A 24712-nucleotide genomic window follows, 5' to 3' on the forward strand; every position below is an offset into this window, starting at 1 on the left:
GGGCTATACAGACTGAAGCACTCAATTTATTAGACAAATATTCTGGATCAACAGTTACATCATAAAATAGCTTTCCTTAGACTGTAGACTAAACATTAATGGCTTAGTCTTGCTTGATTCAGAATTTCTTTACACGTGAAGAACTACACAGAAAATACAGAAGTATAGAGATGCCAGGTACAGATGGACAAACGAAGAAAAATATGTATGTCCTTATTTCAGACACAAAAGATCTATTCTTCTGGCTTAAAATGTATAGAAACAATGCCAATTACTACTCCCAAGAAGTCAAGAGTAATACAATAAACCCCACAGGCTTTCAGCATTGTTTACTGCACCATTTGTAAGCAGACTTTACACCAACTGGCTTTTTTTTTTTTGGTTTTTCGAGACAGGGTTTCTCTGTGTAGCTTTGAGCCTTTCCTGGGACTCACTTGGTAGCCCAGGCTGGCCTCAAACTCACAAAGATCCACCTGGCTCTGCCTCCCGAGTGCTGGAGTGCTGGGATTAAAGACGTGCGCCATCACCGCCCAGCTGGCTTTTTTTTTCTTTTAAAGAAAAAATTTTCATTCATTTTACACACTAATCAAAGATCCCCCTCTTCCCTCTTCTCATTCCCCCAGCCTCCTCCTCCCAACCCACCCTCACTCCCACCCACAAAAAGGCAAGGCTTCCCATGGGGAGGCACATCCAGTAGAGGCAAGTCCAAGCCCTTCCCCCTGCCTCAAGGCTGCTCAAGGAAAGGGAGATATAACAACTGACAACAAGAAAATCCAGAGAATCATCAGGTCATACTTCAAAAACCTATATACTCCACAAATTGGAAAGTCTTAAAGAAATAGACGATTTTCTGGATAAGTACCACATACCAAAGTTAAATCAAGACCAGATAAACAATTTAAATAGACCAATAACCCCCAAGGAAATAGAAACTGTCATTAAAAGTCTCCCAACCAAAAAAAAAAAAAAAAAGCCCAAGATCAGATGGTTTCAATGAAGAATTCTACCAGATTTTCAAAGAAGAGTTAATACCAACGGGTTCTTAAAGTATGAAACATCTACCAACAGCTTTGCCATCACCTGGGAATTTGTTAAGAAATGCAAATATTCAATCTATCTCAGACTTACTGAATCAGAAACTCTAGGGATGGGCCTAAGCAATGTGCATTTTGGGCAAGGTCTGGTAATTCTGAAACCTGTTAAGATTTGAGAACCACTGCTCTAACCTTAGTTTACAACTGTTGCTTCTATGAGACAGTTCCCCAAATTTTGCAGGCAATGAGTAAAACAGGTAGACAAGAACATCAGTGTTAACTGCTTTATTATATATAAATATAAAATAACATATACCCTGTTTTGTTAGCATATCTTACATTAAAAATTACAAAACCCATGTATTTGATACTTGTTTTGTAAAAGTAGAAAAAAAAACCCTTCTTTCTATTCTCTAAAGTTCTGATCATTGAGTCTATGAAACAGGCTACAGTAGACAGGCTAATAGAAAAGGCAGGCAAACATACTGCATGCATGCTAGGCAGAAAACCAAGTACCAAAATGCCCAGTAATATCAATATGCTTATAGTCCCTCTTCACAGAGGAGAGAGGAGAGATGATGTGGACAATTCAGGGCCAATAAATTATTTTTTAAAAAGATAAACAGACTTTCAGAAGAATAAATGGAACCCTGTGACAATGTTTAGTTGACAAGTAGACATTGTGTCAACCTTCCTTCTCCTTTTCTGTGACAGTCACTCTTCTTGGCTGGTGAGATTCCCTAGAAAGGACTATTGATAACTGAGTTGCTTTTGTCAGAAAGTCTCTCTTTAGGCAGATAATGCAACTTCAGAGAAAGCCTGTCCCTGTGCTTCTGGAGAGAGAGACAGGGAAAGATAGGAGGGCAGAAGGTCATGGAGGTCTCAGATCCAAGACTGCTTCTGAAACCTTCCAATCAATGGAGTCAGCATGACAGTGCATTGTACTCTGGGGTGGCCTTCTGTAAGTCTCAAGTTTGTTTGATATGTACTCATTAATTTATTTTGTTTATTGCTAATTCTTGATACTACCTAGAGATAATACTATCTTCAAGTCTCATGTTACATTCTCATCTCAAAAGAAAACTTATTTTTAGATGCATCTAAAAACATTATTCTAAAAGAACAAATCAGTACAAAGTTTCTATGCTATAAATCTGTTTCAGATTATAAAAGGAAAGCCTACAAAGCATTGTAACAAGCATTCTGGCAGCACTGAGTCTTCCTGGTGTTCTAAAGTCTTAACTGAAGTTTGATTCTACCAACAAAGAAGTCATGCTTGTGGAAAATATGCATAAATAATCACATTGTTTGGACTGCCCAGAGTGATTTAGCACAGACATTCCCAAGTCACAGCTCCTCTGCTTCATGACCAGAATGACAGCTACATTAGATTAGTGATATAATTAATATGGTGCTAAGGAGATTAGGCTCCCGACAGTCATTCTAACTTGTGAATCTAGAAAAGGAAAAGCCTCTGAGGGGGCTAGAAGTATAGTTGAGTGGTAGAGGGTTTGCCTAGCTTGTATGAGAACCTGGTTAGAGCCCTGATCAAAGCAGTGGAGCAGAAAGAGGAAAAGAAGGAGGGCATAAAAGAGATGAGAAGAAGAGAGGAGAAGAAGAAAAAAGAGTATTGAGTAGAAAGAGTGTCAAGAGGGGGCACTTAGGAAAATCAGTAGAGAATTCAGCATTTACTGTATGTTATAACACGGAAGTTTACAAATAAATGCAAAATACAATATACCATTTACCAAGAAGTGTACCTCAACAAGGGACGAAGAACCTATGCAGTGTTACCCAAAGAGCTTTTGTTGCTCTGGGAAACAGAAACTGGTTTTTAATACAAAACTATGACTGACTTAACAAAGAACAGTCTAAGAATAAAATCCCCAAGGTCTTTCAATATTCAAAATGGATTCATAAAGTCAAATATGTCTTATTAATCTGGGTGTGGCCCAAGTTTTCCTCTACTGTTTTATATTAACTTGTCCTATCTGGCTTCAGAGATATAGAACCCTGACATTTCAGATAAGAAAATGACACCTCAGCCGGGCGTTGGTGGCCTGCGCCTTTAATCCCAGCACTCGGGAGGCAGAGCCAGGCGGATCTCTGTGAGTTCGAGGCCAGCCTGGGCTACCAAGTGAGTCCCAGGAAAGGCACAAAGCTACACAGAGAAACCCTGTCTCGAAAAACCAAAAAAAAAAAAAAAAAAAAAAAGAAAAAAAAAAAAGAAAATGACACCTCTTTTGAAGTAGAATCATTCTGTCTTCTCACTCCAAGTGGAGGGAATATGTAGTGGGGTTTTTTCCCCCCACAGTGGTTTAACATCAATTTTAATGAGCAGGAATAAACAAAAGACCTAAAAACAAATATCTCAAGGTTCTTTACTACTACTGTTCTGATCTGTATTTTCAACCAGAGCTGTGAATGTTTCTGACACAATTCTATAGAGTCACTTTAAGGAGTGTGTAAAGGATGTTGCCAGGCAACTCACTGAAATCTGAAAGAATTTAAGCACTGATAATCAGCCTGTCTCAGTTTGGCTCCCACACAAGAAGGGTTTTAGTGAAGTCCCCATGTGTTTGCAGGCTATTCACAAGAAGAGGTTATCTGTAAAAGTGAGTGTCCAAAAGGAGTCAAACTCAGGTATCTAATTCAAGTTTAATGTTTCTATTATCCAAAGTGTTTTCTGAAACTATCCAGAATTTCATAGCAATTAGGCACATGTCAAGCTTAAAAGATACTGAATGAACATTCTTACACATATCTTTAATGTTCCTGTCTGCACATGGCCAAAATAACATGTCTGCAATTATTTCAAATCACAAAAATAATCCTGAGAATTTCATTTGCCAAAATTATTTTGCAATTTATCTTTGAAACTGTTTTAAATACTTACTCTCATCAATAAAAACAAGACGTACAGTAAAAACCTATGCTCTTTTAGGAGAATAGATAACAAGATGTAAGAAATAACATATTTTTATGAGTAGTATACATGCAAAGCACTGCTCTGCTGGGTGGGCCGGATGCAATCCTCCCTTTTTCAAAGCAGACACTGCATGCATGCTTACCAGGGCAGTATGCATCCACGTCCAGTTTCTGAGCTGAAGTGAGGGTTGGGGAGCCAAGCTCGGACTCTGGAATTCGTGGGCTCTCAACAAACTTTGCCTTCCTCAGAGGGGCTAAGGATAAAAAGAGAGAGAGACAGAAAGAGAAGGAAAGAGAGAGGAAAGTAGAAAAGAAAAGGGGTGAGAAAAAGGAAAGAGGAACAGAGGGAAAGGGAAAAGGAAAGGGAAAGAGAGAAACACAGAGGGGTCATGAGTAAGGGGAACAGCAGGCAACAGATGGAAGCACTTAAATGAACGACACACTCTGTCAGACTCAGATCAGGTTACTCTATTTTTTGTGCCGGGGGAAAAAAATTAACTGCATTCCTCATACAGGAGATGGGTCTTGTTTAAAAGTCACTGAAAATGGGAAAAGCTAAAGTCTACTATCCAAAAGTCTGAGCATAAATTGTAATTGTCTACTACCTTTGGTCACTTCCTCTCTTTATAAAGAAAGAACTTTCTTATCTCAGCTTTCTATGCCATAAAATAGGAATATTAACTATGGAAAGTACTGAAAGAAATTTTAAGATTCTATCACAACTATAACAAAAAAGTTTAATTTATCCGAAAGAACTGCTCTGATACCCAGTCATGATAAATATTAAAAGTGTGATTAAATATTGATGTAGTTTAATAAGGAAATCAATCATTTAACTGCTCAGCCTTTAATATAAGAAGTCAACAATGCTAGGATACTAAAAGTATGAAGTAGGCTATGCCAATTTGACACTGATACTAAAGAGATATGTCTTAGTTACAAATTTAATCATGAAACCTACAGTATAGTAACATTCCATACCATGAAAATCATTCAATATTATATTAGTATATTCATGAAGTTGCACTTCATATTCATAATCAAAATCTTTGTGATAGAGTCTTATTATACAGCCCATACTAGCCCTGAAATCAGATTCCCAAATGCTTGGATTAGAGGTGTGTACCACTTTGCCCAACTGGGCATATAATTATTATTTAGTGGTGTGTGTGTGTGTGTGTGTGTGTGTGTGTGTGTGTGTGTGTGTTAAGATGCATTACTGATTTACATTCAAATGCTCAGTTAAGCATCTTTTTAAAAATCAGTTTAATATCTTAAAAAGTCAAAATTAGGTAGATTACTTTGATATTTTTCAAACTGAATTATATTACAGTCTAATGAGATAAAAGTGCTTAACATAGCACTAGCACTCAAAAGGATCAGTTGGATGTGGAATTTACTTGGATACATTAGCCCCATAGCTACAGGTGTCTTAAGATATGTGAATATGTAGAATCACACTACTGTTTTTCAAAAGTTTTTTCATGTGTTTCAAAATCCTTATCCATTACTGATTCCCCAAGGGATTCAAAGTTAATCCTAAAAGATGCTATAAAAAAGTCACTGTAAAAAGTCCTTGTCATTAAAATGGCTAAAATTCTCCTTTATTATTTTTGGAGGATAAAAACTATCAATTATGAAAGAATTAAAGATTTTTTTAAATGTCAAAATTTACAAACAACAAAATCACAATTTAAATCTTAGTGTATGTACATAAACTATAAGTACCTGCTAAAAGCACAACATAAAGCCTGCCATTGCCTCCACAGGAGCACTAACTCTCAAGACTATGGCTCTTACCCAAAAGTAAACTTTGGAAAAGCAAAAATTTCTCCTGTGCTACGAGTGTAATATTTAAGCCTGTTTTAAAACAAACATCTGCCGGGCGGTGGTGGCGCACGCCTTTAATCCCAGCACTCGGGAGGCAGAGCCAGGAGGATCTCTGTGAGTTCGAGGCCAGCCTGGACTACCAAGTGAGTTCCAGGAAAAGGCGCAAAGCTACACAGAGAAACCCTGTCTCAAAAAAAAAAACAAAAAAACAAAAAAACCAAAACCAAAACCAAAACAAAACAAAACAAAAACAAATATCTTTGTCAGAAATGAAGATCTTTCGAGTTATATACATGGGATTAGTAAGAAACACCCAAACATCTCATTATATCCCCAACTGCTTAAAAAATAAGGACATTTGATTTATATAGCATTGCTTAATAAAGAGAAATTAATTAATTAATGTGTGCATATTATGTGGGAGTGTGTGCCTGTGCATGTGGCAGAGACCAGAAAAGGTCACTAGATCTGTTTGGGGTCAGAGGCATTTGTGGGACGATGCTTGTTACTCTTAACTGCTGAGCCATCTATTTAGCTGACAATTTTATTCTTCAAGCTCCTCAGTCCTTCTCTAGGCTTTCATTAAATCACAGTCCTAGCTTTAGAATAATGATTACACCTGCTAAGTTCTGACAAAGAGATCACTGGTTCTTGATCAAGGGAATTTTTAGTATAAAAAAAATCTAGGAATATGTTTTATGATAAAGTTTGAGTAATGGACAGGACTAGCACCTTAAGGTAAAGATAGAAGAAAGGAATTGAGGACAACAGAAGAACTTAGGGGAGGAACAAAGCATGTTTGAGAATTATGAGATGGAGTCAAGGGGAAAGACCATGGTCTTAGAGAATACAGAAAAATGCAAATAGCCGAAGACTACAAAGGCAGTGTGGACAATGGTATACAGAAGAATTTGCATTGGTTATGGAAGAGAAAAAAAAATGAAACCTATTTCTAAAATAGATACTTTTCCAGCAAGTGGAGTTATCAGCTCTGTGGAGCTCAATGACACTCTGATGTGTTTTCCCTTCTCAGGAAATTGAAATTGAGGCTATCTTTAAAGCTCACAATGGGTATTTCATTTGTTTTTCTCTGTACCTTTATTTAGTAGATATTTAATGAATTTTACTATCTACCCTCATCACTACCTCATTTGTCTAATAAGGGGGTTAAATTATTGATTTGTTTGAGTCAAGGTCTCATTTTCTAGCCCTGGCTGGCCTAGAACTTGCCATTTAGACTAGGCTGACCTTCAACTTGCAGTGATCCTCCTGCCTCTGTCATCAGAGCTCTTGGATGGCAGGTGTGTGCTGCTATGTCTGGCTAAATTATTATGTAAGATAATAATGGTGATCAGATCTACGTAATTAATAGCTAGTGTTATCTGTAAGTCAACAAAACAAAGGAAGCATAATCACAGAAAGGACAGGATGACCAAAAGTCATAACACTGTCAAGTAAAGCACATAAAAGTATAAGTCAAAGATAGTGCATGATGTTTTTCTTGAAAGCCCTGAATTTACATAGATTTCTTTGCAAAAAAGAAAAAAAATGCTACCTAACATGATTATAATACATAAGAGGAATGAATGCACATCGAGTGTTTACCCGATCAAAACCAAAACTAAAACAAATGAAAACAGAGTGGATTAGATGAGTAAAATTAAACTAAAACTCAAATCAGGTATTTTGTTGTGACATAAGTGATGACAAGAAACTGTTGCTCTGAGAAGTGATATGAACCAACACTGGGAACCTGATTCTTATGCTACCAGGAAGAATTTGTTTAAGTTTGAGGATGTAGGCTAAAGAAAATGCTTATGAATTTAAGGAACATAATCATTTGAAAGGTCTAGGTCATATTTCTAGCACTTACTAGTAAGAAACCGATTATTTACAAAGCCTTAGTTTTCTCATAGAATTTTGTTGAGTCTCAGTGAATTCTAATCATGAAAAATACTTAGCATGATGCTTAGAAATGATAACAGCTCACCTATAATTTATTGAGACATGGAATGGTGAAGGCTACAGTTATGGAAAATAAGAAAGATTTCAAGATACAGCATGCAGAGGAAGATAACACAGTAGCAGAACAGTGAAAAGATGGACAGAGAAGGATTTGAAACCAAAAGCTTGAGACCAATTCCATCCTCTGCTTTTTCTAGTGCTAAAATCCCTGCACACACGTTGCCTACAGTCAATCTAAGTTCAAAACAGTACCTACATCCTGGATGAGTTGTCAAGATTACATTAACTGAATAAGTCTAAAAGTAAGAACAACACACCTTTAACACATTTTCAGAAAATTAAGGAAGAAGTTGAGATAAGAACAAATGATCTAGAAAAACAGGCTACTTGTAGTACATGTGGCTAAAATGACAGTGTGCATAGGAAATGAATACTGACAGCACAGTATGCAACTTAAAAGTCTTGCTATGTAACTGTCCAATTAAAAAGTGTTTTCCATCCCTTTGTAACATTTTTTGTTGTACTGTGGATCAAACCCAGAGCACTTTCACCACTGAGAGAGAAATTGAAGAAGCTATCAGAAAATGGAAGGATCTCCCATACTCATGGATAGGTAGGATTAACATAGTAAAAATGGCAATCTTACCAAAAGCAATCTACAGACTCAATGCAATCCCCATCAAAATCCCAACACAATTCTTCACAGACTTGGAAAGAAAAATACTCAACTTCATATGGAAAAACAAAAGACCCAGGATAGCTAAAAGAATCCTATACGATAAAGCAACCTTTGGAGGCATCACCATCCCTGACCTCAAACTCTACTATAAAGCTATAGTAATAAAAACAGCTTGGTACTCGTATAAAAACCGACATACGGACCAATGGAATCGAATTGAAGACCCTGACATTAATCCATGCACATATGAATGCCTGAATTTTTGACAAAGGAGCCAAAACTATACAATGGAAAAAAGAAAGTATCTTCAACAAATGGTGCTGGCATAACTGGATGTCAATATGTAAAAGATTACAAATAGATCCATATCTGTCACCATGCACAAAACTCAAGTCCAAGTGGATCAAAGACCTGAACATAAATCCAGTTACACTAAACTTAATAGAAAAGAAAGTAAGAAGCACTCTTGAACGCATTGGCACCGGAGACCATTTCCTAAATAAAACACCAACAGCACAGACCCTGAGCACAACAATTAATAAATGGGACCTCTTGAAATTGAGAAGCTTTTGCAGGGCAAAAGACACAGTCAATAAGACAAAAAGCCAACAGAATGGGAAAAGATCTTCACCAACCCCGCATCTGACAGAGGATTGATCTCCACAGTATATAAAGAACTCAAGAAAGTAGACATCAAAATACTGAACAATCCAATTAAAAAATGGGCTAAAGAGCTAAACAGAGAATTCACAAAACAAGAATCACAAATGGCTGAAAGACATTTAAAGAAATGCTCAACATCCTTAATCATCAGAGAAATGCAAATCAAAACCACTCTGAGATACCACCTTACACCTGTCAGAATGGCTACGATCAAAAACACCAATGACAGTCAATGTTGGAGAGGATGTGGAGCAAAGGGAACACTCCTCCACTGTTGGTGGGAATGTAAACTTGTACAACCACTGTGGAAATCAGTATGGCGGTTTCTCAGAAAATTAAGAATCAAACTACTTCAAGACCCAGCCATCCCACTCTTGGGCATATACCCAAGGAATGTTGATTCATACCATAAAGATACATGCTCAGCTATGTTCATAGCAGCACTATTTGTAATAGCCAGAACCTGGAAACAACCTAGATGCCCGTCAACGGAAGAATGGATGAAAAAAATGTGATACATATACACAATGGAGTACTACTCAGCAGAGAAAACAATGAAAGCATGAAATTTGCAGGCAAATGGATAGAACTAGAAAAAATCATCCTGAGTGAGGTAACCCAAACCCACAAAGACAGTCATGGTATGTACTCACTCATAAGTGGATTCTAGATATAAAATAAAGAACAATCAGACCACAACCCATAGAACCATGGAGGCTATATATATAGCATGGAGGTCCCTAGGATGACTGTGGCTTATAATAAATTTCAGTTTTACTCAATTACTGAAAAAAAAATAGCCAAATGAATGGAAACACTTGAACTATGAACCAAAGGCTGAGAGGCCCCCAGCTGGATCAGGCCCTCTGACTAGGTCAGACAGTTGATTGGCTTGATCTGTTTGGGAGGCATCTAGGCAATGGGACTGAGTCCTGTGCTCATTGCCTGAGTTGGCTGTTTGAAACCTGGGGCTTATGCAGGGACGCTTGGCTCAGTCTGGGAGGAGGGGACTGGACCTCCCTGGACTGAGTCTACCAGGTTGATCTCAGTCCTCGGGGGAGGCTTTGCCCTGGAGGAGGTGGGAATGGGGGGTTAGCTTGGGGGAAGGGAGGGGGGGGGAGGGGGGAGAACAGGGGAACCCGTGGCTGATATATAGAACTGAATAGTATTGTAAAATAAAATAAAAGGAAAAAAAAAAAAGACTATGTGACTACTCTGGCCAATAGACAACAATGACTCAGCCTCTGCATAAGTTTATAGTCTGCCTCTTCCTTGTTAACAAAAATCATGAAGCAAATCTCATGCCGAGATAGTAGGGCTAGAAGACTAACTATCTTGCACTTATTACCAAATTCAACTGTCCTGGAGAGCTGTTCAAGCTTGTTAGATATATCAGAAATAGACATTTGCTGCATGAAATCACAAAGATTTTTAAGGCTGTTATGGTATCAGGCCTATTATAACTAATTAAATAGCTATAAAGTAATTCTCATTTTAATTACATGTCAATCCTTCTATGACAAGGAGAACATTTTAAAGTAGCACTAATACTAACTAATCCTCATTTTAAACTAAGAGTAACAGTTTAGCTTTTAAAGCTGTTTGAAATTTTATGAATCTATCTAGTTGATCTTCTACTCATGGTATGCACTGATTTTCCAGTTTGATTATAAAATATTATTTTCTTAAATTTTTATTTTATTTTGATTTACATATATATCTGTGTAAGTGTATGCCGTGTGTGTACTCATGGGTGTGCACCCTTTGGAGGCCAGCTGGAGTCACATACAGTTGTGGGCTGCCCAACATGGGTACTAAGAATGGAGCTCAGCTACTCTGAAGAGCAACAAATGCTTTTATACACTGAGTCATCTCTCCAGTCACTTATATTTTTAAAAATAAAATAACCTATTTAAGGGCTGGAAAGATGGCTCAGGAGATAAGGGCACTTACTGATCTTTCTGAGGACCTGAGTTGGGTTTTCAGCACCATATGGTAGCTTATAATCATCTATAACTCTAACCTAACTCTAGGGATTAGATACTCTCTTTTGGCCTCTGTGGGCACCAGGTATGCATGTAGTGTACAGATATACATTCAGACAAATACATAAAATAGAACAAATCTATCTTTAAAAAATAACCTAAAAATAAGAGCACAGCACTCCAGAAAATGTTATAAACAAATATGGTTGTAAGCAGGTACAGCAAAAACTTGTGAAGATGCTAAGCCAAATGAACAAAGCTGATAAATAATTTTATCATACCAAACTGTACTTTAATAGGGAAACTCAATTTAATTCTCCACTTTATGCCCATTCTCTGTTGGGTTATTGTGGTGGTTTGAATGAAAATGGCCCCCATACACACACAGGGTGTGGCATTATTTGAAAAGATTAGGACATGTGGCTTTGTTGAAGCAGGTGTGGCCTTTTGGAGGAAATGTGTCACTAAGGGTGAGCTTTGAGGTATCAGAAGCTCAAGCCAGGCCCAGTGGCTCACTCTCTCTTCTAGTTGCCTGCTGATCCAGATGTAGAACTCTTAGCTACTTCTCCAGGACCATATCTGCCTGCATGCCACCATGCTCCCCACAATGATGATAATGGACTAAACTTCTGAACTGTTAACCAGCCCCAATGAAATGTTTTCCTTTATAAGAGTTGCCTTGGTCATGGTGTCTCTTTACAGCAATAGAACTTTGACTAAGACAGTTGTGAACAAAACACGTGTTCACAACTGAATTTAAATTGGTACCCCATCCCCCCAAAAATGTGACTAGAAATCTGGGTATGTAGCCCTTGGTAGTGACTTTCTAGCATGTACAAAGCCCTGGTTTGATCCATGATGTCAGAAACAATAACAACAAAACTGGTACCTAATATGAAGGATACAACTGATGAAATATTCTCAGATAGTAAGAATAACATATCAGAGTCATGATTGGGATATTGGTTAGGTAAAAAAAAAATTGGGAAGTATCAGGTATAAATGGGAGACATAATTAGCAAGCTAAAGAACTTTCCACATGAACAGATTTAAGTCATTTGAACAAGGTAGTTGTTTGGTTAATCAGAATAGCCCACTCTTAATTTTCCTTGCCATCTTGCAAGAGGACCAATCCAGTTCTACATACCTTTAATAGTTTTCCCATTGATGGCACAGCAAGAAGTCAAAAGTGAGGAAAGAGAAAGTAGAGACTGAATGTGTTTTTACATGTTTCAACACAGAAAAGTTAAAGTTACTTTGTTAAATCAAGAGTAAATCATTAAGTCATTCTTGAAAGCATTAGATTGATTAGTGGGCTCTCAAATTCTGTTTCTAAACTGTGCTAGGATTAGAAATGTCTAAAAATGTGTGAAAAAGCTTCATTATGGTAACTCACAAAACCTCACACAGAAAGAAAATGTGTTTCCTATAGCAATGAGAGAGAAAATAAAAGATAGATAAGAAAATAAGCATTTCATTTCAGAGAATGAAAGAAAGAACAGAGTGATGAAGAACTAGGGATGGGAAGGGAAGTACATGAATTGAAGTAGTCCTTTCAAAACCCAGGAAGAATAAGAGCTAACACCAGATTTACAGGGAAGTAGCAAATTTTCCATCTCAATGAAATGCTGCATATTCAAATTATCTAAGTATAATTATATGCAAATTCAAACACTGAAGTCTGTCAAGCTCATTTTTACCTTTTGTATTTATAAAAATATATTTCTATTACAAAGTCCTATTAAGACAGCTATAGTACAATCATGTTTCTCTTTGTTTTGGCCTGGCTGGGTAGGTAAGAACTGAAATAACATGATCATCTCATTCATGGTGACTTAATACAACAGAACAGATTGTCATTTGCTACAGATGTTATCACTATACCATGCAGCTCAGCCTTCTAAGTGCTAGGATTAGAGAGTGAGCCCCATGTCCAGCATTAATACTACTCCTCTGTGCAGTGTACTCTCCACTAGTATTTTAGAGCCCAGAAGTCCTTGCTGTATTCTCTCTAACACTCTCATCTTCATTTCCTCAGCTCAGCAGGACTGTCATTCTTAGATCTCTCCACAGAATACATTCAGGCAATAAACCAAGGTGCACCTAGATCTTGACCCCTGCCCTATCCTTTCACTCGGTGATTATGTAACCATGCTATAAACAGCTCAGTGTCCAAAAACAGTTGTTTCCTATGGGAAGGCAAGTCTAACATTAGTTGCATCATCACACTGGGAAGAGCCTCTTGTGATGTTTCAACTTGCATTTTTGTTTATTATTGAAGAATGTGTCTGACAAGAGACAGCTTTGTTTTATATACTGCTGTGTCCTCAGCATTGCCTATAATTATGCCAAGCACAGAACAGATATACTATTTGTTGAATAAATTAATTTTATATATTTATTTATACATTTTTGGAGGTATAAGAGATCTGTTCATGTCCTTCACCTTTAGTAACTAAAGTTGACGAAGACTATTGGTTCTAAACTGTACTCAAGACTCTGGTACATATGTTATATTTTTGTGCAATTATGTTGTGCCACACAAAAGGATATACTAGATACAAAGACAGACAGAACATATAAGCAATAAATATGGAGACAACATGGTGCTAAAAAAAAAAGCTGCTCAAAAAAATGACTGCAAAACCTTAAGACATTCCAACAGACATCAATTACTGAAGTTAATGGAACTTTGAATAAATTAAACAGAAGTTCTCATTTCAAGGAGAAATCAGATGTAAATTTTTATCTCTATATGACATTACAAAGCAAAGGCAAAACTGTTGCGGAGGATAATACAAAATTCAAGAAACAGAAATAGTGTAACTAAAAATTATCAGAGATCCTACTTCTAAAGTTTTATAGCATATGGCCTTCCTACTATTTTATATGAAATATTAATATCAACATCTAAAAAAAACTGATGACTTCCCTAAACATATGTCTATGTGTGTGCATATATATGGACAAGTAGGTACTCATTTTGTGCACACATATGCACGTGTGTGGAAACCAGAAGTTGATGTTGGGTGTCCTCGTCAATAGCTTCCCACCTCACTGAGACAGGATCTTTCAGTGAAACTGGAGTTCATCCATTTGGCTAGTTGGCTGGCCATCAAGCCCCAGGGATCCTACTGTTTCCAATTTTCCAGCACTGGGATTACAGGCATACACTATGTGTTTAGTTTTATTTAGGTATTGAAGATTGAAATTAGGTTCTTCCTTTTATCAGCTGAGCCATCCCCTTGGCTCTGAAGCACATGACTTGTGAAAGAAATATGCAGACTCTAAAGATAGCAAGTAAATTCACTTGGTGATAGACATCTGTAATCCCAGCATCAGCCATGGCTACGTAGCAAGACTGAGTTTCAAGAATAAACAAATAAAAGTGAGACTTGTGTTACATGACCTACTATTGTGTGGTCTTTAACAAATTATTACATTTTTTCAACTTTTTAAGATTCATTATCTTAAAAATGTGAGCAATAAAAATCTCTCTACATTACAAGAATTAAGTTTAAAGTGTAAAAGGTAGATTCAGTTAAAAAAAAAAGCTATTGATATTTATTATTCAGACCACTAAACAGACTTTAAAGCTATATAATGTCACCCAAAGCCTCAGACAGAGCTATCCTTGGAACAGAAACTGAAATGTGTATATGGGATTCATTATTTAGTAATAGCATATATAATAGACTCCACTTATTTCTCAAGGTCATCACAAAGATTTATATGAATTAATCTTTGTAAAATCAGCATAATGCCTTACATTACTATGGGCTCAACACTAGACATTTTATAGTGTATAATGATGATGACAGTGGTGGTGGTGATGTGTTCACAAGCAATGGAGGAACATAGAAAGATACACAGTAACTTTTAAGATACTGGTCAGAGTGTTAAACCTTACTGAAGATTACTTACAACATCTAACTGCGAAAAGTAATTTGCTCACAGTTCTTGGATTAGTTCTTTCTGCTTCTCTATCTTTGCTCCTAAATAAGAAACTGGTATTTAATGGATAAAGATTATTTTTAGCAGAATATATATTGTACCAAGTGTACTTGTGTGAAATGTCTTCTACAGTACAGAATGTTTGAGGCAATTTGTTTATGTAACACAAGAAAGCTAAAAACAAAATCACTGAACATTTTACCAGTGATTTAAAAGTATGCTAAGTTACATATTAGAACCCAAGATCCTGAGGTTATAAATCTGAACTATAAACTCTTCCTGTTCTATTACTGCATATGAATAATCAAACTTCACTAGTATATACACTTTATAGGTAGGGCTATCAGATAATCTCAGGACAGAACTCAGAATCATATAGAATGCAGTCACACTGCTGTTTGTCCTTCTGCATTTACAATTAATAGTGCCTAACAATATGCTAACTGGGTAAATTTACACAAAATTCCTTGAAGAAATAGTTTTTTCTACACTTGAGAGAGAGAAAAAGACTTGAATAATATCAAGGTACATGATAGGCACCTGTCATTTACTGGCTGCTCAGAACTGGTTTTGTTTTTTTTCCCTCTCCAAAACTTTAAGCAAGTTATCTGAAGATTTTAATTATTCAGTGTAGAAGTAGAAACTGCTACAATTTACGTAAGCATGAGCACTGTGCCAGTACTAGAATAAAATCAGCTAAGAGTAAGCTAAAAGAGGGACCAGGGAGAGGGCTTAGTGGGTAAAATGCTTGCTAGGAAAGCTTGAGGTTCTGAGTTTGGACCTTTAGCACCAAGAGTAAAAATCTGGGCATGGTTGTCTATACCTAAATCCTAGCTCTGGAGGCAGAGATAGGGGGATTCTAGAGGCTTTGGCCAGCCATTCTAGCCATAATGGTGAGCTCCAAGTTCAGTTAGTGATCCTGTCTCTAAAAATAAGGAGAAATGATTGAGGAAGATAGTTCCAGTGTCAACGTCTGGCCTCCACACATGCTTGCCCAAAAAAGTGTACCTGCACACGTGTTCCAAGGATAACTGATTACAACTATGTATTTCAAAGTAGTTGGATTCTAAATATTCACAACACTAGGTAATGATGAGTGGGTTATAGATAGTCCAATTACCCTGATTTGACCATTACATACTGTATACAAGTACTAAAATACTACGGTGTATTCTACAAATATGTATAACTATTATGTGTCAATTTAAAACCTTTCAAAATTAATAGATTAAAAGTAAATGTCACCCTGTCCCATGGACAGAAATGACTATGGAGACATTTCTAAGGATTAAGTGTGAATGCCAATAACTTTCTGGCTTGTTTTTGGAATGTGCAGTTGTTACTAGTCACAATAGGAAATTCACACCAAAGAACACTGAGTAATTCTAACTCTGGCTCAAGAATCACATTTCTCTGACCTTAGAACATTAGTCAGAAATTATCAGTCCTATAAGAGGGCAAGTTGCTTTTCAGTCTCTGAAGCCCTGGTATCGTCTTGGAAGAGAACAAGAAAAAGGATAGGTAGATGACTGGTGGACAAGAAAAATAGGGTCTGAAGCTGAATTGCTTTCTCTGCTAGAAAGCAAATCATGGGAGGAAGGAAGCCAGAGAGGACTAAGGATTGCATTAATGTGATAACAAGAGAGTTGACACACAAAGTGTAGGCACTGACTTGGCTGGGATGTATTTCTTGGGGTTTTGACAAACCTCCTGTACTTTGAACTGAATAAACGCACTGCTCTGTTCACTGTGACATTTTTAAGATGTGGAAAGAAAATCTAGGAGAATGGAGATAGCAGTCATGTTGCATAACACAGTCAAGAAAGGAAGCTAAAAAACAAATATAAAATCTCTACCTTTAGACACTGTCTAAAGTCAGTAAATTCTGTCCTTTCATTAACTAATGTATCTCACTGGATAAATGGCAAAACCCCCAAACAAACAACAAAATTGTGCAAAAATATGGAACAATGAAAGCTAAAGAGGTGAACAGTAAAATCAGTTTTCATGAAACTGGCACCACAGCTGGGCATGGTGGGACATGCACAGCACTCAGGAGACTGAGGCAGGAGGACAGAGTTTGAGGCCAGTCAGGGCCACAAAGAAAATTTGAAAACAGCCACAAAAATCACTTAAGTTTCCTTTGTCTAACCGTGCTCATATACTAATGGTATAAATACAGGTAATACTTAGGGTTCACTATATGCAACAAAATGCTAAGCACCTGGTACAGCATTTGTTGAAATCCATTCTTAAGAGACAGTTATTCTTATGCACATTTTATAAAATACAATACGAAAACTTGACATGAATAACTTGTGACCAGTTAATCAGTATAGAAGTGGTAATGCTGGATCCTGATACACCATGGATGTCTGACTAGAGTCCAGGTGATCAGCTTTTGCAAGTTTTTTCTTAAAAAATGACCTACTGGCCTGATCTACTAGTCCTGGTAACAGTCTTTAAGTGTCACAAAGGGAACAGAAAGTATTAATTAATTCTGGAAGCAGTTAGATAAAAGTCAGTAAAGAAAGCTTCTAAAACTGGAAACTCAAAGCCACAGTGTCTGGGACAGGGTTATCCTCAATGTAAAGCTGGACTAAGGTTTCTAGGTGTGATGGTTAATTTTTATACTCAAACTGGCCAGATTTGTTATCACTTAGGAGACATAGGGATGTTTATTAAGGGCATTTCTAGAGATATTTAACTAACAAAGGAAGAGCCACCCTGAATAGAGACAGCACCATCCCATGGGCTGGGGTCCCAGATAGAATAAAAAAAAGAAAAAAAAAACTAAGCATGACCATTCGTTTCTCTTTTTTCCTAACTATGACACAATATACCCAGCTGCCTGACATTACTGCTGCTATGAGCTGGACCTTCAAACCATAAGTACAAAGTCTTCCTTCCTTAACCTGCTTTTTTTTTTTTTTTTTTTTAGGTATTCTGTCACAGCAATGAGAAAAATAACTAATGTAAAGTTTAGATTTAGAAAAGAGGCTGTGAGGCTGGGAACATGGCTCAGTTTGTAAAGCATGTGCACAGTGTATACAAGGCCCTGGATGCAGCCCTTGGCAGCAATAAACAAACGAATAAAAAATAACAACAAAAACCAGAGCCAGTGCCAGTAACTGAAATGAGTAATGATGCAAACAGTGAAGAAATATTAAAGCATTAAATCAATGACCACAACAGGGAAGTCATTTTCACTTCACCACATTTCTATCTCGCTATTTTCTTAACAATATACTATTTGAGAAGTATCAAAAACAAAAATAGAAGCATGAAACAAAACCACTGTCGATAGATAAGCTATGACAGATAATGTTTTTCAAAATCCAAGACATAGCCTAGGAAAAATTATATAATTACACTTAAAATCAAATTTCAAAAAGCTAGAAGTACAAGAGGTAACTTATAGTTCAATGTCATATTGTACACACAAATGAAATATTGTAATCTAAGTAAACTGAGTATTACCATATCTACAAAAGTTTCTCATTAAAGCAACAATTTTTCTCCAAAGTGAGAGATGTTGAAATCACTAGACATTTGGTTCAATGTCAAGAATCTCACTACATATCAGACAATACCTATTTAATGGTGAATACAAGGAAAATAACAAATTTTATTTTCCTTGTTGGCAAACTAAATCTGTCCTTTTGGGGCACTGAATCATGAGGCAGTCATGAGGTCAGTGCACCTCTACCTCAGCTTAGGTGACCTGTATCTTAGACACCAGAGCAACTTTCAGTAACACATTTTGAGAGCAGGTCGAACTTGACATAAAACAAATTCTCTCTGTTCTAGGCACTATACTGTCGTCAGTGAATCCTAAGAACTGGGATGAGGAATGTGACTCATATGGCATACCTCCATCTAGCCTTAGTTTAAAAGAGTTTATCATCACAAATCTGATCAGTCAGTAAAAAGTGGTGAGTCATGCGCCTCAAGCTCTCACTTTTAACAAAACCTTAGTGAGGAAATGCTCTTCCCATTATAATTAGATTATCTGCTTTGGCCTGCTTAGATACAGGAACTGAAACAGAGACTATTACTGATGTACCAAGCACTGTATTCAACAAGTGTTCATGAAAGATTTTGTGACTGTCTACAACATGCCAGGCATGGGACTACAGACTGAAGATAGAATAGAGGATAAAAACTGTTTCTGTCTTATAGGGAAACAAAGCATATATTATACATTTCTTATGATTCAAACTTAAAAAATTAATTTATTCACTTAATACTTATAATGACCTAATGAAGAGGCTTCAGGTATTACCTATCTCTTGAAGATAAAAAAGGAAACTGAGGCACAGAAGTGTTAAGTATTGCCTCCAAAGAGAACTGATTTGTGTTGTCAAGATGCAAATCAAGGCATATTCAATCCAGAGTGTACACACACACACACACACACACACACACACACACACACACACACTGCATTGCCTTAGGCTATACTATAATGACAAATAATTTAAAACTAGATTTCTAGGGTGCTGGAGAGATGGCTCAGCATTTAAGGGATGCAGGTTTGGTTCCCAACACCCACATGTCAGCTCACAATTGTCCGTAAGACTGATCCGAGGAGATGTATGTATGTGTGGTTCACACACACACAGGCAAAAAACTCATACATATAAACTAAAAATATGTAAAACAAACAAAACACCTCACATTTCTAATAAATGCTAAAATTTTGAATACCCCATTCTGTACTGAATTTGTAATTTCACAATTTTATACTTCTCATTATAGTAATGAGGCAATATATTTGTTTCTTACCTTTTTTGTTTTGGTACAGGCTTCTTTTAAATCAAACAAAAATGAAAAGTTTAAACTACTTTCTGCTCACTTTTAAAACATACTAAGTAAAAGTGAAAATGGTTTCCCTTCTTATCAAATGAAATGGTAGGGAGGAGAAAGAAGTAAAGAAAGGTACAGAGAGACCATCTGGCCTTGCAATTGCCACGATGTGATGATCATCATCGGTTATTACTGGGTAGTCAGTCTTATAGCACACTGTCAGCATTTTATTTACCCTGACAAACTCTATAGGTATTATTTCTCCCATTTAATGAGCGAGGGAACTAAGGCATAGAGATGTCATCTACAACATGTCCAGTGTTACACAGCAAGCAAGTGGCAGAAATTTGTAAGATGAGCATGCTAAATTGGGAAAGACAAACATTTTATTCTTCAAAGTCTTGATGAATCCTATGTACAACCATATAATATAAACATCTCTGAATAATCAGAACTCTGAAAAGTATGTTCAGCTGTGAATTTCTTAGATGCTTCCTTATCCCACATCTACTCCTGCCAATTTTAAGTAGCCCTTTTTTTCTCTTTGTTAAATAAACAGAATATGAATATTAGTAAAAGCAGAACACTACAGCTAAGAGTTTCTATATCTATAGCTCAGGAAAGTTAAAGCAGAATCACATTACAATAGATTCTTGGGCCCTTATGAATCTATTTTCTCTATGCAAATTTGAAACCAGTGCTCCAAGAATCTCTAAACTCTCATCTGCCTTTTAACATATGCTTTAGTCTTTGGTAGATGTTTCTTAAAGTTTACTTCTTGACCCCTTAAGAGCTGATAATGGAGATAAAGACCTAAGTTGGAATCCTGATCAATCATGCCTAATTTGTGTATGAACACACACACACACACACACACACACACACACACACACACACACACACACACAAAACCAGCATTCATCTTACTGACTGCAACATGAGCAGCTGCCTCGTGTTCTTGTCACTAGGATAGACTACACCCTTACACTGTGAGCCAAATAAACCCTTCCTTCTTAAGTTGCTTCTGTCACAGTACAAGACAAGGAACTGAACACGGTCTATGTGTATGACTTTGAAATGCAGAGGTTAAAAATTTGTCCTAATCGCTCTCTACTCCTACCGAGGCCACCAATACCCATCCTTAAACCTTGCTGTCAAGGATGGATCTTTCACAGTACCAACTTGCTTGTTTTGTTTTTTTTCTTTTAAATCTTTTTCTCTTTTATTTTCTCTGCTGTCAGCTTAGTTTACCACTGTTCCCTAGGCTGTTTCAATTTGATGTCAGTCATCTTCAGCATCCTTTCATAAAAGATTTACTCCAAATAAACCGATGTGTTTACTATCTGATATATTCTAACTTTCAAGATTTTTCTGGTTACTTTATCATTTTATTTTCTAATACAAATAACCAATATAAATTTTTCTCCAACTTAAAAATCACTAATCTGCTGGGTGTGGTAGTGCACACCTTTAATAGCAGCACTCTGGAGGCAGAGGCAGGTGTATCCCTGTGAGTTCAAGGCCATCCTGGACTGTGCATTAAATTCTAGGATAGCAAGGGCTATGTAAAGAGAGCCTGTGCTAAAATACTAAGAAAAAAATTTCAAATCTGCAAGATTTTTCAAGTAAAATTTATCTGGAGCATTTATGTAAATTGTAATTTCCCCATCATCTCTGGAGTGCCAAGATGACTGCTGCATTGTTCACTCCACATCAATATTTTTCTTCTTTTCTTAGAACTCATAGAACTTTCATGAGCTGGCAGAGTGCTTCTTTAGGCACTTGTTCCATGTGATCTTGTAGGAGTTACTTACGTTGAAAAAGGTTGTCAAATAAGTTTTAGAGATATGAAGGGGTTAAACAGGTATGTGCCTTTACTGCATAACTTTTGGAGAGGTTTAGAGGCAGCTTCTCTATCATCATTCTTCTGTTGCAACACAACAGATTGCTTTCTCATTCATTACAGCTTGACTCAACTCCAAACTACTACTTTTCTCTCTTTTGAATGTTGTGGACCTTCCAGTTTGAACCAGATTCACCTTCATCTTACCTCTTGATTCTTTAATCTCTTTCTCCACAGAGATGCACATGCTTCTTTCATCTCAGAATCTCCATTTTTTTTATTAAGAAAATTTCTATTCATTTTACATACCAACCACAGATCCCCCTCTCATCCCTCCTCCTACCCCCCAGCCTTCCCCACCCCCAATCTACTCCCCATTCCCACCTCCTCCAAGGCAAATTCTCCTATGGGGAGTCGGCAGAGCCTGGTACCTTCAGAGAATCTCCACTTTTATTTTTATTTTTTTTTATAGAAAAAAAGAGTCTATTTAGTTTATTGTTCCTGGGGGGTGTCAGCATGGCAGAAAGAGCAGGAAGCTGAGGGCTCATATCTTGACCTGCAAGCAGGAAGCAGAGAGAGTAAACTCGAATCTCCACTTTTAAATGGAGGTGATCCAAGTAGCACGTTGACAGAAATATGTTTGGGTATGTAAATGCAAAACTCCTATAAGTTTATTTAAATATTTGGGGGAGATATATATTTTGATGATAAAATAAAAATAAATGCACACTACTTTAGGAGAGAAAAATGTGAGACTTTCTAGGAATGTCGAGGTTTGTTTTTGTTTTTCTTTGTTGTTGTTTTGTTTTTTTGAAACAAGCCTAAAGTAACTCAGGCTCGACTTCTACCTGCTACATTAGCTGGAGATGACCTTAAACTCCTGATCTGCCTACCTCCATTCAAATTTCTGTCCTAAAGGAACTCCTAAGGGAAAGCTCAAGCAGCAGCAATTTGGGCCAACAAAGAGTGAGGAGAGAAAGGGGAGGTATCACTAAGAGAATAATCTTCTGTGCCAAGTATACTTGCTGCTTCACAGATACTATCTTCCCGAGTTTTGTTTAACTTTACTTTTATTTTATTTTTGCTTTTTGAGGCAGGGTCTCTCTATGAAGCCTAGGATAGCCTTGAACTCATGATCTTTCTACTTCTAATTCATAAGTGCCAGGATTACAGGCATGCTTCACTCCATCTGGTTCATTACTTTTCATTTTGTTTTATTTTGGCACCGAGTCTCATGTAGCCCAGACTGGCCTCAAACTGAAGCTCAAACCTGCTATCTAAGTGAAGTTGACCATCCTCTCTTCACCCGTCAAGTACTAAGTTTTTGGCATGTGTCTCCATGCCCAGTATCTATATTTAATGCCTAGACGACGACGACGACGACAACTACTACTACTACTACTACAAAAGCATTATTGCATTGATTTTATAGTAGAATAACAAGGAAAGTTAGCCTGCCCTAACTTGCAAGGCTTACAGTATAAAAATATAATCATGTAATGTAAGGGGGAATAAGAACACGCATTTATCACTGAAATGTTATGACTTATTCTCATGAGGATAAAAAAGCAGGATAACTGGGACTCTTTGGTTTTACATATCAACTTAACTTTAAGTTTTAATATTTTAGTTTTAGTATTTCTTAATGAAATTTTATTATTGGTATTACCATATTCTTGGGTATTTAGAAGTGTTATTAGCACATTATAAAAATTTTAGTCAACAAAACTGAAGAGACAAACTTGAGCCTTTTTTATGATCTTTGCATATTGTGTATTTAGTATATTATATTTCATCCCAATTAAAAGCAGTATCAACTATCAATTAAGACATTATATGCCATATGAATAATACCAAAAAGACTTAAAAATATTCCAGAAAACAAACTGCAAGACAATATCAAATCATTTTGAAACAGAGGCTTAATTTTTTCATAGAACACTGTCACTTAAATCTATAGCTTGAATGTTCTTCACTTTAAGAAACCTAATGTATGACATAGACATGTAGCAACCCAACAGAATAGATTGATTATTTTAAAAGGTCCCACTGCAATATCTTCTAAAATATGAAAAATTCCAGGAAAAATTTAAATTAGCCAACATATATAAAGAAACAATTTATATGCCATATTGAGTAAAGTCACAAACATGAAAATCAAAGGGTATGCCAAGGAATATTACTTGAAAATAAATAAAACAATAAAAAAATCCTAACCTTATTAAAAAATTCAGTCTTTGTTACTATTATTGAGAATTTTGATTTCAGAGATATAAAATCCTTTATACACATTTATGAGATTTATGAGTACAGACTACAAAGGAGCATCAATTTATAATGTACATAGTAGTTCAGTATATGTAAAATTTTAAATTGCAAATCAACACTTAAAATGCAAATATTAAATTTATTTAATGTGTTAATCATAGATAAGAGGAGCAAAAGGAGCAAAATTGTTTTATTAATGACATATATAACTGTGAGTGTAAATAACAGTTTTTACTACATTTTAATATACTAATTCTTCATATTTAAAGGTTTCCTAAACAATGGTCAGATTCATACAGAGATTTATAGGTGAAATTCTCAAACATGGAAAGACCAGAAATCAAAAGTACAAAACATGCTTTCATTTAACTATGTAAATCAAAGATACTCAGTCATGTCTAATATGCATTTTCTGAATAACATGCTTCAAGAAAACAAATAACAAAAAGAATAAGCCCATATCAAAATGCTTTTTTTCTGTTTTGAGATGGCTGAAGATCAGCCTAAATATTCTAATTTAAAAAAAAACAAAAAACCCAGTTCCTAGTTTTAGGTCATTTCTAAGTTACCATAGTTAGCCAGAGAGCTAAAAAGAGAAGATGAAAAAGCAGAAAATGAGCAGTCTAAGAAAATCCAAATGTAAACTAAATTTATCTAAAGGTAGTAACTACCAAATGATCTGAAAAATGCAAGTTTAAAAAGGGTAGACATATAATTTAACTTAAATTTAACTGATAAAGTAGACCCAAATCAA

General features: G+C 36.3%; 1 protein-coding gene across 13 annotated transcripts in view; it reads right to left on the reverse strand.

The window, feature by feature from the left end:
* Window positions 1-24712, reverse strand: part of Tanc2 (tetratricopeptide repeat, ankyrin repeat and coiled-coil containing 2) — a 326078-nt gene that overhangs the window by 159398 nt on the left and 141968 nt on the right. For 9 of the 13 annotated variants that reach the window (XM_028865155.2, XM_028865156.2, XM_028865154.2 and 6 more), the window contains one exon: window positions 4106-4216. The exons of the other annotated variants lie outside the window; for them this stretch is intronic. In XM_028865155.2, coding sequence (XP_028720988.1) covers window positions 4106-4216 — 111 coding nt within the window. The remainder of the gene's footprint in view (window positions 1-4105; window positions 4217-24712) is intronic. 13 annotated transcript variants of the gene reach the window in all.

This window comes from Peromyscus leucopus, chromosome 8b (genome assembly GCF_004664715.2).
Source record: "Peromyscus leucopus breed LL Stock chromosome 8b, UCI_PerLeu_2.1, whole genome shotgun sequence".
In the NCBI taxonomy this organism is placed as follows: Eukaryota; Metazoa; Chordata; class Mammalia; order Rodentia; family Cricetidae; genus Peromyscus; species Peromyscus leucopus.